At 51.2% G+C, this 17,426-nt stretch overlaps 1 protein-coding gene across 13 annotated transcripts in view; it reads right to left on the bottom strand.

Annotated features, from left to right (window-relative positions):
* Positions 1-7,916: 7,916 nt before the first annotated feature.
* The window catches only part of ZNF618 (zinc finger protein 618), a 145,361-nt gene continuing 135,851 nt past the window's right edge, over positions 7,917-17,426 (bottom strand). For all 13 annotated transcript variants that reach the window (XM_081151924.1, XM_081151926.1, XM_081151920.1 and 10 more), the window contains 3 exons: positions 16,677-16,754; positions 11,062-11,163; positions 7,917-10,432 (listed from right to left, as the gene is read on the bottom strand). In XM_081151924.1, the coding sequence (XP_081008050.1) occupies positions 8,916-10,432; positions 11,062-11,163; positions 16,677-16,754 (1,697 nt within the window). In that variant the 3' untranslated portion in view covers positions 7,917-8,915. The remainder of the gene's footprint in view (positions 10,433-11,061; positions 11,164-16,676; positions 16,755-17,426) is intronic.

Genomic DNA, 17,426 nt, shown 5'->3' with positions numbered 1-17,426 from the left:
TTATTGTCATCATATGTGTAACGAGACGGGGGCGGGGGGAGGCAAAGCTTGGGTGGAGCATGAGTACCTCTGGACATGAAATGGGCTATGCAAATTATGAAACACAAGTCACAGTTCTGTTTACTCCATACTAGTATAAAATAGGATTGCTTTGTTTTCATAAAGCTAGAAAAGAGGAGGAAAGCTCTGGGTACTTATTTCTGGGGTTTGGCGGGTCACCGGCGACCCAGGCTCAGAATATTTGTGTCCTGTGACCCGTCCTTTGTGCATGGAACCCCCTCCAACGTTTTACTTCAGCCACAGCCACGTCTCCAGCATCAGCTGCCGGGAGCTGAAAAGCCTTGGGCTGTTTCTCCACCAGGCCCTCGAGTTCCAGTCTCCTGGGACCCCCACTCCGGCCCTTTGTCCCAGAAGGAGAATGCTCACTGACCTTCACATTATGTCCATGGTGACCAGCAGAGCCCTGGGCCAGGACCAGCAGCCCTGGGTCTGGATCGTGTCTCCTTTCAGAACTGGTAGGCCATTCAAGGTGACTCTGGCACCAACCTGGCCCAAGAACACGGACCTAAGAGCCTCCAGTTTAGGCACATTGAATACACAAACATCGGATTTATAAATACCCCTTGTGAGCTCCGTGCACCTGGAGCTCAGCTGGCTGCGGCTGTTGCCACGGGAGTGAAGCCCAGCTCGGTGTCCTGAAGGGGAAGGTTGACTGGGTAGCAGGAACCCAGGCAGGGCCTACGCCTCTTCTCCATGGGGTGACCAGGTGCTAAGGGCTGGGGGCTAATTCAGTCAAGGGTCCTTCTCACGCCATTAGCCCATGTGCTTAAGAGACCCATCGAGAAGGAAGAAGGGAGGAAATGCCACATCTCTCGTTGAGGGATGAACCCAGCACAGATTTGGGTGTAGAAAGCTTTGTAACCCTCTTTGTCAGACCATATAAAGTCCCCCTCCCGCGGTCTCCTCCAAAATCTAGAGCTTGGGGAAGGGACTGCCTGAGCGACACATTTGTGGTCATGGCCACGGCTCCCTGGGCAGAAGTGGGTGGGGTCTGGGCAGTGGGTTCAGGAGGAAGCGACGGACAGGTTCTCTAGCCTGGAACTAACAGATGCCATCGCACCCTGTGTCCATACTTTGTTCCCGTCCACGCATGCCTCACATACCAGGGCCACCTACAGCAGCTTGAAGGTGCCACTCTGAAGGGGGGTGTTTTGAAGTGACCTGAAGAACAAATGTTTAAACCAGAGGTGCAAGCTGCAGGTGTGCAGGCAGCTGGTGGATGGGGTGTGTGGCTTAGGAGGCACTTTTTACAGCCCTGAACTCACCACTTAGAAACTGAGCTTCCATATACACACCTGCGTTTCCCAATCTGCTAGAAAAGGAAGTCCCGGCAGCCCTGGGCCTGCACCCTGCTCGCAGAGAGGCCCCTGGAGACAGGGCCTCCCCTGGGTTCCCCGGCCCTGCCCAGTCCCGGAGGCATCCGTCTCCATGACACTTGCCGAAGCCCTCCCAGCAAAAACTTCCCTTGGACCCCAACTCCATCCCTCGGGTACGGTGGGGCTGAAGCACATCGGTGGCCCAAGCGTTCAGAGTCCATGAGGCTCACCTCAGGAGGCCCATGTCATTCTCGGCAAAGTGGCTGCCCAGAGTCACATTCATTTCTGATACAAAATAGATGTGGCTGCTGAGTAAACATATCCTTTTATAAGCTTGAAAATCCAGAGGCTGGCCCTTCGGCTGTAGGACGGCACTGGCCTTGATGTTCGGCGGTGTGGGGAGGACTCCGTCGGTGACAGGACTCCTGACTTGTTTTAGACACAGAAACTCCTCTATACCTTCCACCAGCTTGCCCAGGACTGCCCACAGGGTGCACTTAACAGCAGGAAACTCCCACAGGACGCTTCAGAGGGCAGGGCCGATGCCCCTGGGGGGCTGGCCCCGCTGGAGCCCACAGGTGCTGGTCCACGTGCGCTTTGCTGGAATTTGTTCAGCTGACCCAGGTAACACTCCCTCCTTAAGGGCAGCCTGCATCTGGCTGGAGACAGGGATACACCGAGGCACTGGGGTGTCTGGCATCTGCTGACCCTAACAGCAAGTCGGCAGTTTCACCTTGGCACAGGTGTTCCTGCTAGAGGAGGAGCTGTCACCCCTTCTGCCCACTCAGGCCACAGCTCGTCTCCCAGTGGCGTCTTCTGTCCCACTTGCCTTCGGTTGGACTCTATTCAAGCCAAGCATTGCTGTACCCGTGTCTGTCATGTGAGGCTCTGGGCGAGGCTTGCAGTGGGGCAAGTCCACTGGGCTGGTCCCCGCAGTTCACTGCAGAAGGTGCTGGCAGATGCCATCAGTCATTTGGCAAAGCCACGGACACTCTTCCCCAGAACATAGACATCATACACAGCATGTAACACCACACACATCACCTGGGAGGCCAAGGCCACAGGGTCACAAGAGGCACATGAATGACCGCCGGGCAAGGCAAACTTGGATGTGTCCTTAGGCACTGGGTCTGTAAGGACTCAGATGAGATCCATTCTTTCTTCCACAGGACAATGCTTCCTAAGCCGGGCCTGTAGGGACCACGGCTGCCCTTGGCCATGTCCCTCCAACAGTTATCAAACATCGGCTGAGCTGGTCTGGTGTGGAGGTAAGAAAGGAGCTCAGAATGAGTTAGCAACTCCGACCTCAGGTCCCCCTTGGGATGGACTCCAGCTCTTACCGCCGGGTGCCCTGCCTCTGGTCCACCTCTACTCACCAGTAGATGCTCCTAAATGAATCACATGCCCAGCCCCAAACCCAAGAAAGACCACCACACACTGCCATCCTCCTAAAGGTCATTTTATTGTAAAACCATAAATACAACACCGACATGAAATCATTTAAGCAACTGATCCTCTCTAACCATTAAAAGGATGTCTTTTTGCCTTGGCATCAACCAACTGGGAAATAATGTTGAAGAATTCATAGGGCAGAGGGGTTCTGAATTCTGGGCTGGGGTTTTTGGCGATTTAAGGAACCAAGTGGAACCTTCCCTCTTCTCCCTGGGAATGTCCCGCTTTTGGACAAGAACAGACAGTTAAAAACAGCAACATTTAAACAGCTCAGTTTTAAATTTTATTACTTTGTAAAAATCTTTCCTTTTTCTGTTCCTTTCCTCCATTTGACACCAGTAAAAGTTCGAAACATCACGAAATTGATTTGGCTGTAAATGGAGAAAACGGTACCAAAACAAAGCGAAACAAAAAACCCAAAGGACAAACAGAAAACCCTTAAATAGACCCTCAAGTTTGGTCTCGGGGGCTCACACATCACACAAGAACCGTCAAATCAACCCCCATGCAATGTGACTCCTTGCAGTTGTCAGACCCACCAGTTGCTGGATCCACACCAACACAGGAGACCACAAACCACGTCTTTTGTTAATTAACACAGCAAGGGTGACACTAGGTAACTTTTTTTTTTTTTTTTAAATACAGTACATGGTACGCAGAGTCCCAAGACGGCCCTGCATAAACCCCTTGTGGAGACTTGAGCCAAGCACTGGCTGTTTATAAAAATATTGTGTTGCTACAAAAGTATAAATTAATGCTACCGGTATTAAGAAATATTAAACACATAAAACTTATAAGGATTAAGAAAAATATTCATTAATACCTGTAGAAAACTCTGGCCTAAAAAAGATATTTTTTTGTGTTTGTTTTTTTGTAAATTTTTTTTTGTATTTTTTTAAGATGACTTGAGTTTCTTGCACTCGAAGAGAGACACAGTCAGATGTGCCCATGGTATTGCCTAGAACATCTTAACTACTGAGAAAGGGTGGGGCGCACGCACGTGGTTACTGAGTGGGGCGTGAGGGAGGGGCACCAAGGCTTTCTCAAGATTTACCTGATGTGAAAGAATCACCGATGTGAAGTTATGGGGGGAAAGAAAAAGGTAGGATCAGAAGAGAACTGAAAATAATTTATACTTTTTAAAAAATATCTCTGCTTCAGGTGGTTGTACAAAATGATTTCCTGATGCTTGGGATCTGAATGGCCCTGGACTTGTCAGGCGGTGGGTCTGAGCCTTCAGCCCCGCAGGTCCCTCTGTCCGATGGCTGGCGAGTCCCAGCCCCATGCCGGTCCCGAGCTTGCTCACCGCTTGGGAACCCAGCCGCCCTGGCTGGGCGGGAGGGAGGGTCCCTGGCAGGGACTGCCTGGCGCCTGGGTTGTGGGAGGAGCCCCTTCTTCCGGCTGGTCTCAGACCCCAAGGTCTCTGCCAACCTGGATTTCAGGAGGCGCCACAGGGATCCCAGGCCCCTGAGGTTGCAGTCGAGGCTGGGCTGTGCCCCTATAAGGAACTTTGGTTTGAAGAGTCTAGGTGCCCGGCGGGAAGCGCGGGTGGGTGGGTAGGACCCTCGCGGCCCCCGATGCTGCCGCCCAACTGCAAACCCAGCAGATGCTACTCGGTACAGGAGCTGAATCTTTAAAGCGATACTGTGGTGGTGGTGCGGGCATGAATATACAATCAGGATCTCCACTCTCATCCAAGCAGGAGCACGTGCCTTTTTGCACGGAAAGCACAGGGTCCCTTCAGGGGAAGGCAGGCCTCTACAGACTATGATCCTCAAACCCAGACGAGAGCCACAGAGAAACAACAAAATCCTCCAGAAAACCCTGAAAAGGGGAAACCCAGGAGGGAAACATAAGAGGGAAAACACTGTATCATTGGTTCACCATAACTGGCCTAGCAAACATTAGCCACAGTGAAGAGGGGGGCCGGCCCCACCCCAATTCTCCCGCTGGCCCAGGTGGATACAGGGGGCTGGGTCAGGCAGGCAGGGCCGAGACAGGAGCCCCCCACCTGTCTCCAGGGGAACAGCCTGAGCCTTACTTAGCCTCTTGGTTCTGTCTAAAGCAGCAGCCTGTCTAGGAGCCCTCCTTCAGGTACATCCCAGGGACACAGGTGTTGGCCTGTTCCCGAGGTAAGGGCATAGCTATGAACTCACTCCAGCTCAAGGGGGCAGGGGGCTGCCCATCGTGTCCTGTGCCCTTCCTCTTCCCGTCTCTGCAAGATGAAAATATCCAGGTACTGTCCCCTCCGGGCCATTTCTCACGGGACCTCCCTTCTCCAGCCGCATCCCAGCTTCATTTCAAACCTTTCTTGTGAACCTTGGAGCCCAGTCCAAGTCCAGGTCCAGGAGGAGGCAAGGTGGCCTCTCACAAGCACAGGGGACTCCTAAGGACAGAAGCTCGGCATCACGGTGGAAGACATGCCTTGCGGAGTTCTTCTCGGGTGTTTCTTCAAAGTGCAGGAAAAGCAGCCAACCGAAGGAGAGAGCTCCTGGCAGCCTACGGACCTGGTGTGAAGAATTGTCCTTTCCAGAATCCTGGAGACCCGTAGCTGCTCAGTAGGTCATCATATCCTTTCCCCAGCCAAGAGCCACTGTGAATCCCAAGCATGAGGCCATCAGGTGGGCTGGATGCAGATGCAGTGGGCGGCCCCTCCCTTTTTTGTTTCCTGGTTTCTAACTACCATCCGGAGGGGGGCCTGGCTGGTTGACCAAGGCACAGGGAAGAGAGAATAGTGGTGGGACAGGAGCATCCACTTGTGAGGACTGGGATGGTACCCCTGCTCTTGGTGGAGCCAAGCCCCCCCGCCCCAGCTACTCCAAATCTGTGGGACCACCCACGAGGCAAGGTCCTTGGCTTGGGCTTTGGTGGTGAAGCCAACTGACCTCAGATGAGAGGCCAACCCCCTGCAGATCTCCTCTTGGGTCCATATATGCCAAAACAAAGACCAGTTCTGTCCTGGGAATCACATGGCTTGAGACAAGTTGTGTCCGGGTCAGCAGGCCAACACCTTGAGCTGCCGAGAACACGACAGAAATGGCTCCTGGTCTGCCAGCTGCCGAGGGCCTGTGCGGGGAAGTCCTATAGCTGTCACAGGAGTAGGAAGCAGGAGACAAAGCCCTTCCATAGGTCAAGTGCCTGGAGATGAAGTGGAAGAGCCTACCTCAGTCCTTTGGCTGAACTGTAATTTGAACAAGGTGGATATTGCTGTGAATCACGGGGCCTGCGGCTGGAATTGTGGGATCTTTGGGTTGTTAAGAGGTTGGTTGCAGTAGGACCTGCACTATGGGAATTGTCTGCGTGAGAAAGCAGACTGAGGGGGCACCTGGTACAGTCTTTCCTGTTGGCAACACCACTTTCTGGGGAACCAGAGGTTGCAAGAGAGAAATGGCTACCTGCCACCTTGTCACCACACGTGGCTAGGCAGCCCCGGGAGATAGTTTTCAGGGTGCCCAGCGGCATTCACATCAAGCCTGTCCTAAGGACTAAACTAAGGAACCAAGGTGGGACTGAAGAACGGAACAGGAGACTTACTCGAGTTTCATTACGGAGGGCAGACATCCGTGTTCCAGAGAGGCTCTAAATGCACATCTGGACTTGGTCTCTGATGGCTTTACAAGAAAATGAAATGCCTATTTTCTAACTAACTGGCCCCCAAAATGGGGCAACACCAGCACAGCTCTGCTTCGAGTAGAGGGAGGATGGGCTCCCAGGCTGTTTCCACCGACCACACAAAGTGCGCACCTCTGACCCTCCCAGCGTGGTTAGAGGGCCAGTGTGGACCCTTCCCCAGCAGCAAAGCAAAGCTGGAAGAAGCTTCACCTGCAGGCACCTGTCACGCCTCAGCAACCCTGCAGCCACCTTCTGGAGCACCCCCAGAGGTCCAATCAAATGAAGTCTGCTCAGACACTCCAGCAAGTGGCATTAGGTGACCGTCCAGTGTGAACAGAGGATCTTCTGATGGTGTGACCCCCAGCGGGAACATTGTGGAGGAAACACCCGGAACTTATTTGGGAGAGGAAATGGCAGGGTGGTTGCTGAGACCTTGGCTTCTAGGAGAGAAGGTGGCAATGGCCCACTTGAATGCATTCAGTACATCCAAGACTCGGAGGGTTCGTTTTTGTGAGGCAAAGTGAGCAGGCTGGGCCCCCAGGAACAGTGTTTTATACCAACTTCACTTCCCTGCCTGCCTGGGACCCGGGGAGAGGCCTGTTTACAGTGCTTTCTGTAGTCGAGGTATCTCGCAGTTGAGTAATGCTTTATTACTAGGCGGGGGTGCAGTGGACTTAGTCAACCCCCAGACGGCAGAATGTGCCTTTGTGAACTGCCCCCCACCAGCCCTTGGTGTAGCCATCTGTGCGCCACAGCCACAGGCATCGGAGGTCATGAGGCCACCAGCACTTTATTCACGGACAGGTAGGACCGGGGGTAGAGGGCTGATCCTGATGGAACCACCTCCTGCGAGGGGAAAGGGGCCACCCTCAGCGTCTGGACTGAGTGTGTAGAAACTAAACTGCTCGTGGAGAGAAAAGCCTAAAGACATCTTTCACAGCATCAAGTTACACGTGGCCTAGTGCCAGTCCACCCTCAAGACATCGATCGTTTGGCCCACAAGGCACCGTGCTCAACTATTGTCCTGGAAGGAGGGCTGAGGCTCGTGTGGGGACCCCAGGGCTGCGGCCAATGGAACCATCAGAACCCCTGGGGTCCCGGGAGGGGGAGGGTTTGAGGTGTGACGGATGTGACCATGGATCAACCGAGGAGTCCCTGCTGAGCCGGGAGTGTCAGTGATGGGCGAGTAGTGTAATGCACTCTGGGTAGATCGGTCAGACATTCGCAGTACCAGACACAGGAGCAGGAAGGTGGGTCTTTCACGTACATTCAGGAGAACTCCTAAGCCACATGCTTCCTATGGCTTCCACCAAACCCACGTCTGTGAAACCTGTGACTCCAACCCCACTCCTGCTCTCCAAACAGCACAGACAAGTTCACGGTCCTGGCTGTTCGGATACACGAACACTGGACTGTACGGGGAAGGCTATTAAAAACCTTAGGAGAGTGAACATACCACTGAGATGAGCTAGTTTACAGTGTGACTTGAGGAACAAAAAGGGCAATTAAAAAAACAACCTTCGAAACATAAGTTACAGACATTCAGTGCCTCCTAGCAGAGTCTAAATCAAATTTGAAAAAAAAAAAAAAAAAAAAAGGTAAAAACTGCTATAATGTTAGGGGGAAAAAATTAAGGAGTGGAGACAGTATCTATACTTCTCTGAAATATGTCTTTTTTTTCTCTTATATTAAAAAGCCAAAAGTCAGCTTTATACTCTTAAAGTCTCCTTTCCTGATTGGGGGAGATAGATAGGTGTGTTTCTAAGGCGGCTGCCCGGGACACCGAGTGTCTGAGGGCAGCAGCTCAATGCCCTGAAGGTGTAGAAGAACAAAGTCCAGTGCAGAAACCGTCCATCTGATGCGGTTTGGAGAATCCATAGCAGGGCAGCCGGGCGGGGCAGGGCGGGGCGCACCAGGGTCAGGAGGGCTCGGGGAGGGGCGTGACGGGAAAGGGGGGACCACGGGGTGAAGGACAGAGCGTCAAGTCACTTCAGATCTCAGCTGCCTGAACACTTTGCAACATCAGCGGTCTACCAACCTGCACACCTGAAAACGACGTCGTAAGAGCCCCTTACTGAGGAAAGGAGGTGAAGCGGCCCCTTTCCCAAGCACTCAGCTTTCCTGACATACCCAGTCTAATGCACACTCGCCCACGAGCAGGCGTGTGCATGCACCAGGGTAGTATGTGTGTGCACGTGTGTGCACGCGTGTGCGAAGCTTCTGTGGCCACGCAGATGAGCAAAGAGCCCCACACCCGCATCCACGGTACGCGTGCTTGGACACGTCCGCACAGGCGTGGGTGTGTACACACGTGCACACACACACTGAAAAAAGCACTTAAGTTTCCAGGGGGCATTTATAATGAGGTCCACAGTGTTTAGAACTTAAATTCCTTTTCTTTGTTTGCGACAGTGTTGTGTATTTTTTTCTACCGTTCTCTCCTCTTTTGCTTCTCTTTTGTTCGGAAGTAGAGTCTTAAAGCATGTTGGATTTCAGAAACATGAGTTTGTTCATATCTTCTGGGCTGAGCAGTCGCCTCCTCTTGATTAGAAGGGCCTGTTCACACATATTTACACACCCACTCCTGGCGCCCACGGCTGGAACCGCAAGGAGCCAGAAGGCGAGCTTGGCGAGTTTCGTGTGCTTTTGGGTAACGCACGACCAGTACTGGAAGAGATCAGGGGTGGCCTGGAAGAGGGGCTCCTGCAGATAATCATACACTTCGCTCTTCCCTAGCCGATCGTCTTCCTGGGCTGTGGGGTTCTCGCCGGTGGCAGAGCGGGGCTTCTTGGCGGCGGGCTCAAAGTCAGCCTCCTCGGTCCAGGACTCCTTAACCTCATTGATGAGCTCACACACCTTGCCAATGATTTCCTCATGCTGATAGGGAGGGACAGGCCGCAGCTTCTGCTGTGGGTCCAGGATCATGGCCACCTTGTGGGCCGGGTGCACCTTGAAGTTCTCCTTGAGGGCTTCCAGGAAGAGGTGGCACAGCTTGCTGACGGTGCCTGCGTCGTTGGCCTTGGCCGTGAACAGCTTCTCCAGCCTGACGTAGGTGGGCAGCACCAGCTGCAGGGTGGGCTGGCTCTCGTTGCTCAGCTCGATGACGGCCTGCTTCACCGGCGTCAGGATGGCCGCCAGGTTGCTGAGCAGGTGCTTGTTGAGGCTCTGGATGAGGTTCATCTTCTTGGCTCGGCTATAGAACTCGCAGATCTGCTCGTAGCGCTCATGCACCAGCAGCAGCGAGTCTGTGACAGAGTTCCAGCAGGGCGGGGGTGAGGTCTCCTCGAGCGACCCAAAGGTCTCCTTTGCGAGGCCGGTGGAGCCTGCCAGGTCCTCGCACACGTTGAGCAGCTCGATGACCTCGTGCATGCTGCGGGCCTGCAGTGTCCGCTTGCTCAGCACGCTCTGCACCACCGAGTTCAAGGCACAGGCTGAGCAGCGGAGGCACATGCCAGCCTTGGAGAAGGCGGACGCGCTCACCCGGCAGTCCGTCACATATACTGTCCTGATCTCCGACATCACGAACTCTGACAACACGTTCTGCACCCAGTGGTGCACCAGGTCACCACTGTCACGAATATCTGCTCCCTTCACGCCCAGCACATAGCTCTTGATGTGGTTGCCCTCGGCCTGGTAGGCAGTGAGGATGTAGCAGGAGTCAGGGCCGACGCTCTGAGAGTGACAGGTGACACCGATGCCCAGGCAGGCGTTGCTGCCCAAGGCACATGTCACTTTCACCTTCACCTGGTTATACATGCGTGGCAGGTGCTTCAGTGCCAGCGTGTTGAAGTTGCCCAGGATCTCGGTGACCGAGAAGGCCCCGTAGCGGGCACCACTGTCCACCAGCGTCTGGGCCAGTTTCAGGAACTCCTTCCCGCTCACCACACTCAGCGCGCCCAGGTCAGCGCACATGACCCGCAGCAGCCGCTCTGCGATGTTCTGCCGCTCCTTCTCGGGGATCATGCTGTTGGATGTTAAACCACTGGTCGTGGCTGGCAGGGGACACAAGGAGAGATGTGATTAATCCCGGCATGTGAGGCTCCTTGATCTGGCAGCAGCCTAACATTCCAACGTCTAGTCTTAGGAATCATGAGCAGATTTCATCTTGCACACACATTATAAGAGTTTCATGAGAACAACATTCTATGATTGATTAGTAATGCCTGCCATGGGCATGGGAATAGAACATAGTGGTATAAGTGCAACATACTTGCTGCATGTGCCACTCACCTAGACTTCTGAAGTCGGCTAAGCTAACCTCTCCCTTAGTATAGCAATGACCTCTAGAGGAATCTCTAGCGAATAAAATACATGAGGCCACAACGTCAGGGAAGAGCAATCAATAGAAATTGTGAGTGGATTCCAGTTCTGATTGATTCTGTCACTAATTTGTGCCCTCTGATCACAAACAGATCACCTCCTCTCCCCAGGCCTCCATTTGCCGATCCCATGAGGTCTTAGGTGTGAGAGTGCTTTGGAAACTGTTATGCATGGTCTTCCGGCATCACGGGAGGCACAGGTGGTGGGGATGTGGGCAGAAGGGATCAACCAGAGCGGGGGCTGGAGGTGCACAGGGCAGACCTCCACAAGTCCCCCAGGCTCCCGCCTGGAAGAGACCTACTGTTGTTGGCACTGTTCCTCTGGGCCTGGGGTTTCCATTTCTCTTCCACAACGGCAGGTGGCGATCGGGACTGGTTGGAGGCGATGTTGTTCTCGTTGTCCGCTGTGGGCACAAAAGGGACAGTGTGTTACCCTCAAGTATAGGAGGCCTGTGGACTAACAGGCAAGACTAACAGGCCTGTGGACTAACTAGAGCGTGGTGGGAACAAGAAAGAATGACCACTTTCATCTCCTCTACTCAACATGTATCAGAGGTTCTAGCCCGGCAATTAGGCACGAAGAAAAAAAAGAAGAAAAAGGAATCTAGATTGCAATGGAAGAGAACAAGTAAAATTATCTCTATTTGCAGAAAATAAAATGTGTATATAAAAAATCCTATGCAATACATACACACACCAAAAAAAACTATTAGAAATAATAAATGAGTTCAGCAAGGTTGCAAGAAAAAAATATGAAAAAATCAACTGTATTTCTCTACACTAGCAAATGAACACTCCAAAAATTAAATTAACAAAGTAATTCCATTTATAATATTGTCCCAAAAAACAAAATATGTAGGAATAAATTTACAAAAGAAGTGCAAGGTTTGTAAAAGAAAACTAACAACGTTGTTGGAAGAGCTCAAAGACGACTTAAATAAAAAGACATTCCACGTCCACAAACTGGAAGACTTAATATTAAAGCTGCAACAGAAGCATGGAACAGACTGACGAATCTCAGAGGGAAGGTGGGGGTGGGGGAGTGGGTAGGGAAAGATTAACCCAAGAACTTATATGCTTATATGCATAACCCTGGACACAGACAATAGTGTGGTAAAGGCCTGGGGTGTGTGAATGTGGGGTGGAGGGGATCAAAGGCAGGGAGAAGGGGACGTCTGTAATACTTTCAACAATAAAGACAAACATAAATAAAGTGGCAATATTTCCAAAATGATCTACATTCAACATAATCCCTATCAAAATCCGTACTTGCTTTTTTATAGAAATTGATAAGCTGATCAGAAAATTCATGTGGAACTGCAAGAGACACAGAATAGCCAAAATACTCTTGAAAAAGAAGAAAGTTGGGGGGCTCACACTCCCTGATTTCAAAATAACTACAAAACTACAGTAATAAAGAGAGTGTGGTACTCGTGGTACAAGAACAGACATGGATGGATGGAATAGAATTCAGAATCCAGACATAACCCTCACACTTATATGGTGAACTGATTTTCGACAAGGGTGCCAAGGCAATTCACTGAGGGAAAGAATAGTATTTTCAAAAAATGGTGCTAGTTGTAATGTGGACAACTGTATATCCACATGAAAAAGAATGAAATTGGACCCCTACCTCACACCACATATAAAAATTAACTCAAAATGGAATATAGACATAAATTTAAGAGCTAAAACTATACATATCTAAAAGAAAACACAAGTCTTTGTGACCTTGGGTTAGGCAATGGTTTCTTAGATATGACACCAAAAGCACACATAATGAAAGAAAAAAAATGGACTTCATCAGAATTAAAAAGGTTTGCGCTTCAAAGGACAGCATCAAGAGTAAAAAGGCAACCCCCAAAATGGGAAAAATGCTTGCAAATCACATATCTACAGAGGTCTTGTATCTAGAATATATAAAGTACACTCACAATTCAATAATAAGCCAAACGTAATATAAAAAATGTGAAAAGGATCTGAATAGACAGTTCTCCAAGGAAGATATTCGAATGATAAGCATGTGAAAATATGTTCCACATCATTAGTCCCCAGGAATATACAAGTCAAAAGCACAATGAAATATTACTTCGTGCACACTAAGATGGCCATAATCGAGTAAGTCATCAAGGATGCAGAGAAATCAGACCCTCCACACACTGTTGCTGGGAATGTAAAAATGATACAGCCACTTTAAACACAGAGTTCCCATGTGATCCTGCATTTCCACTCCTAGGTATGCACCCATAGAGTTAAAAGTATATGTCCATACAGGCACTTGCACCTCAATGTTCACAGCAGGTTTATTCATAGTAGCCCCAAACTGGAGACAACCTAAATGTCCATCCATCCCAAACAATGATAAAAAGGGGAATTGCTGATAACAGAATATGGACGAATCTCAAAAGTATGCTAAGTGAAAGAAGTCAGACACAAAAGACTAAATATCATCTAATTCCATTTATATAAAATTCCAGTAAAAGAAAAACTATAGTGAAAGAAAGTGGACAGTGGTACCAGGGCTGGGGTGAAGGAAGGGACTGGTGGCACAGAGGCAGGAGGGAGTGTTTGGGGTTGATGGTAAATCCAGCAAACTGTGCTCTTAGAGTTGAACTTTATTCCCATAAATTATATCTCAATAAAGCCGATTTTAAAATGACTGAAGAGAAACCCATTAAAAGAGTAACAGTGATTAACTCTGAGTAGTGAGATTAAGCTGGTTCTTCATTTCCCGACTTCTCTGCATTTTCCCAATTTCTTTTAATAAATAGATCTTACATTTAAAAAGGAGAAGCACAAATTTTCAAATGGAAACCAGCAGCCTTTCGTGTTGACTTTCTCCACTAGAAGACAGGGATTTGAACCCTGGGTTTGAACCCAGCTCTGCCATGGCTGTGGGTGTGACCATGAGTTAGTCATTTCTGCTCTCTGGGCCTCAGTTTCCTCTCCTCCCTCCAAAACGCTAGGGTGGGCAAGCTCCAGGGTGATTCCCTCATTCTCTGACCGTCCACAGGACTTGGAATCAAAATTATTCAACCTAGCTTTAGATAATATCTAGTATTGATTGGAAAAAAAAAAAAATTCCTTTATATTTCAGCTATTGCCATTGCGTGGGGGAGGTACTCAGTAAATACTCTGCAAAAAGGCTTGATTTATAGCTTGAGCTGGACATAATGCTTACCCAGTGTGGCCATCCCTGTGCACCACAGGTACACACGTACACAAACACACACACACAGTCTGTGAAGGGCTAGATGCAAAGCTGGAATAAAGGCTGTCTTCCAGGGGGGGACCGGTGCAGGAAGGAGGAAGAGGGTCTGGATCCTGGCCCAACACTGTGACTGCATACCCTCAAGCAAGTGGCTTAACCATTTTGTGCCTCAATTTCCTTATCTGTCAAGTGGAGCAAATATGGACACTTAACTCAGAGGGCTGTTCAGAGGGTTAAGTGAGCTAGTATGTGTAAAACTCTTAGACTAAGTCCTGGCACCAAGAAAGAGCTCAAATTATGTTAGTAGCTATGCTCCTTTGGCCCAGCGATTCTGTTCTCCGAGCCTCAGTTTCCTCATCTGTACAATGGGATAATGTCAGCTAGCTATGTCGGGCTTGTCATAAGATCTGAAGAAATAACCACCTGACACATACTAATCGCTCACTAAATGTTAGCTGTCTTTAGTATTATTACCGCCCAAACAGGCTCCTGACCTGTTACGAAGCAAGACAGGATTCCCTACAGCACAAAAAGGAAGTTTATTAGTGGGAATTACCCTGTGCCATTCAGCAGCACCTTAATGAGATTGGTGTTATTCGAGGCTGATCCCCCTTATCAGCAGCGCTGTGAACTGCACAGATCATGACGTTTAATTTCTCTCTATGGAGTCAATCCTTTAATCCCGACTCAGCCTGGCTGGGATTCAGCCTGGCTTTGGGCTGGATTGCCTCCCGCATTCTCTGCCAGCACTGGACCAGAACAAAGCAGCCCAAAGCTCTTCTGGAAAACAAGTTGAGATGCTTGAGGGAGGTGGGGCCACCAAAGGTGCAGCCTTGATTTGCATTTTAATGGCCTCTGCCCAACTGCCTGAGGGATGGCCAAGTACAGGCACCCAGACTTTCCTAATTAGCCTCAGCTTCCAGAGGCCAGCAGAGGAGCCAGCGGAGGTTTGGGGTTTCAGAGGAGGCGGGAGGGAGCTAGGTTATGGGAGCCTCAGAGGTCCCGGAGCAGCCTTCCAACTGCTGTCACTATTGCTCATGAGGTCAAGTCTAAATGCCCAGAACTGGCATTCGAGGCTTCCTCTGGCGCAGGATGGTGGATGGCAAAGGTGAGTGGGAGGTGTGAGACTGGTGAAGACGAACCCTTGGTGTGAGGAGGGCAGCGGGAGACAGACAGGGGGACAGTTTCCTGCCCGAGCGCACAGGGCATGCAGGCACAGCAGAGCATGGGACTCACGTGTCCTGGCTGCCAATCCAACTCTGTCCTGACTTTAACAAATCCATTAGAAATAAACAGGCTCCTCAAAATCATGTGAATTAGTGCCTAGTGTACAGCAGATGCCCAATAAATATATGCTGAATGAATGGATGGATGGATGAACAGATGGATGAATGAAAGAGGTTACACTAACGGAACAGTACCTAGCCTAAAAGAGAGTCTAGTCTGTGCTAGTCAGGCCAGACCTGGAAGACTATATGAAAGATTTGAAAACCTAAAGATACAAGCAATAATAATACAAACAGCAGAAATAGCAGCAGCTACCATCACTGAATCACCATGTCTCACATCACTTCCAGTGCCCCCAGAGGATTAATTTGAGGAAGGGGTGCCAGGGACAGCTAGCTGCCTCCCCCAGATTCCTGTTTCCCTTCCCTGGGCAGTGTGGCTCTGGGCATTTTTCCTGCCCCTGGGATTTGAGCATCTGTGACATGTGTCACTTGTCACCTAAAGTTGTAGCGAAGGAAGTGCGCCTCCTCTTCCTGCTCAGCAGTCACAGAGACAGGGCTCAGGAAGACCCAGGGGAGGGCGGAGCCACAAAAAGGAAGGGTCCTGGGTCCTGAATCACTATGCGGAAGGCCACCAACCAGGCCACTTGCATTAGGCTATGATGTGACTGGGAAGTAAAAGTTTGTGTTAACTCACTGAGAACTTGGCATTTATCTGTTACAGTAAATGGTGTCTCCCTGACTAAAAGGGAATAGACCAGAAGTGGGTGCTACTGTGGCAAAATCCTAAATCGGAGGCATTGGTTTGAAGGCTGGGTGGTCTGGAGTGAGGGAGTGACACTGCAAGCTGAAAAGACGGCAAACAGCTGAGAGCAAGGCCTGCGGCTCCACAGCAGTGGCTCTCAAAGTATGGTCCCTGGACTAGCAGCAAGGGCACAGCCTGGGAACCCTTCAGAAATGCAAACCCTAGGTCCACTACCCTAGACCAGACCCAGGGAATCCAAAATTCAGGGTGAGGCATAGAAATCTGTGCTTTAACCAGCCCCCCGGTGACTGCTGTCTCTGCTCTGAGATGGGGCGTGGGCCCCGGCTGCCCTGGCTGGAGCTCCCCACTCGCATCTCCTGCCCCTGCTCGCCCTGACCTCAAGCCACACTCGATGTCCATTTTCATGTCTCTTTCCTGGTCAGCTCCTACTTGACCTTTAGGCTCAACACATGAGCCACAACCTCCCAGAAGCCTTCTTCGGCTCCATGCCCTCTCTGTGCTCTCCCGAGCCTGCTGTCCCCCCAAAGCACAGTCTCCCCCTCCATGTTATAACTGCTGACTGGGCCCCCTGAGGGCCAGTCCCATGTCCTGTGACCATTTCCTGGGCAAGAGTGGCCTTCCCTGGGGGCCTCAGGCTGGCTCTGCCATCTCTGCCTTTTGCAGGTCTGGGGGGGGGGGGGGCTGCAGCGCCCCGGGGGCTGCCGGGTCTCTCACCTGCGTGGGACTGCATGTGCTCCAGCAGGTTGTTGTAGAACTGGAACTGGATCCCACAGGCGCCGCACGTGTAGGGTTCTGTGGGGAGAAATGAAGTCGTCGTTTTAGGGGCGGAAAGGCCCTGGGCGCCTTCCTCCTGGGCTGCGGGCAGACCACACACACTGGAGCTCTGGGCCAGCCTGATCTGCCTGCCCCTGTCACTAACTGGTGAGGGGGAAGCTAGGGGGAGGAAGGACTGATGGAGAGAGGAAGACCTGCAGATACAGAGACCCTCTGATGCGGTCGGCAGCTGTTTACTGAGTGCTTACTGTGTGCCAGGCACTGTTCTGGGCACTGGGGATGGGCTGCAGGAGGGGCCAGGAGCTCTCTCAGGCAGAGACCGCGTCTCACTGGTCCCAGAGCCCATCTGTCTGCCTGTGGAAGCACGTGGACGTCACTGTGTGCTGGACGAGCGGATGAATTATGAAGAATGAACCAAAAACCAGGCAATGGACACAGAGGAAAGGGGGGGGGAGGGAGAAACGAGAGACCAGAGGAAGAAGTGGAGAAAGCCACAGAAAAGCAAGAAGCAGTGGGATGAGATGTGGGAAGGGAAGAGGGGAGACTGAGGGCGGGAGGGAAGGGAGGGCGAGGGGACATAGGGACGGGAACAAGTGTGCCAGGGGCCCTTAGCTTTCTTCTCTCTGCCCAATACGCGAGTCAGTGCCCAGCAGAGACGAGGGGGGAAGGAAGAAAGGAGGGGTGCAAAGT

The sequence above is a fragment of the Miniopterus schreibersii genome, assembly GCF_964146895.1.
Source record: "Miniopterus schreibersii genome assembly, chromosome: 11".
NCBI lineage: Eukaryota > Metazoa > Chordata > Mammalia > Chiroptera > Miniopteridae > Miniopterus > Miniopterus schreibersii.
This window is presented reverse-complemented; position numbering and strand designations above follow the sequence as displayed.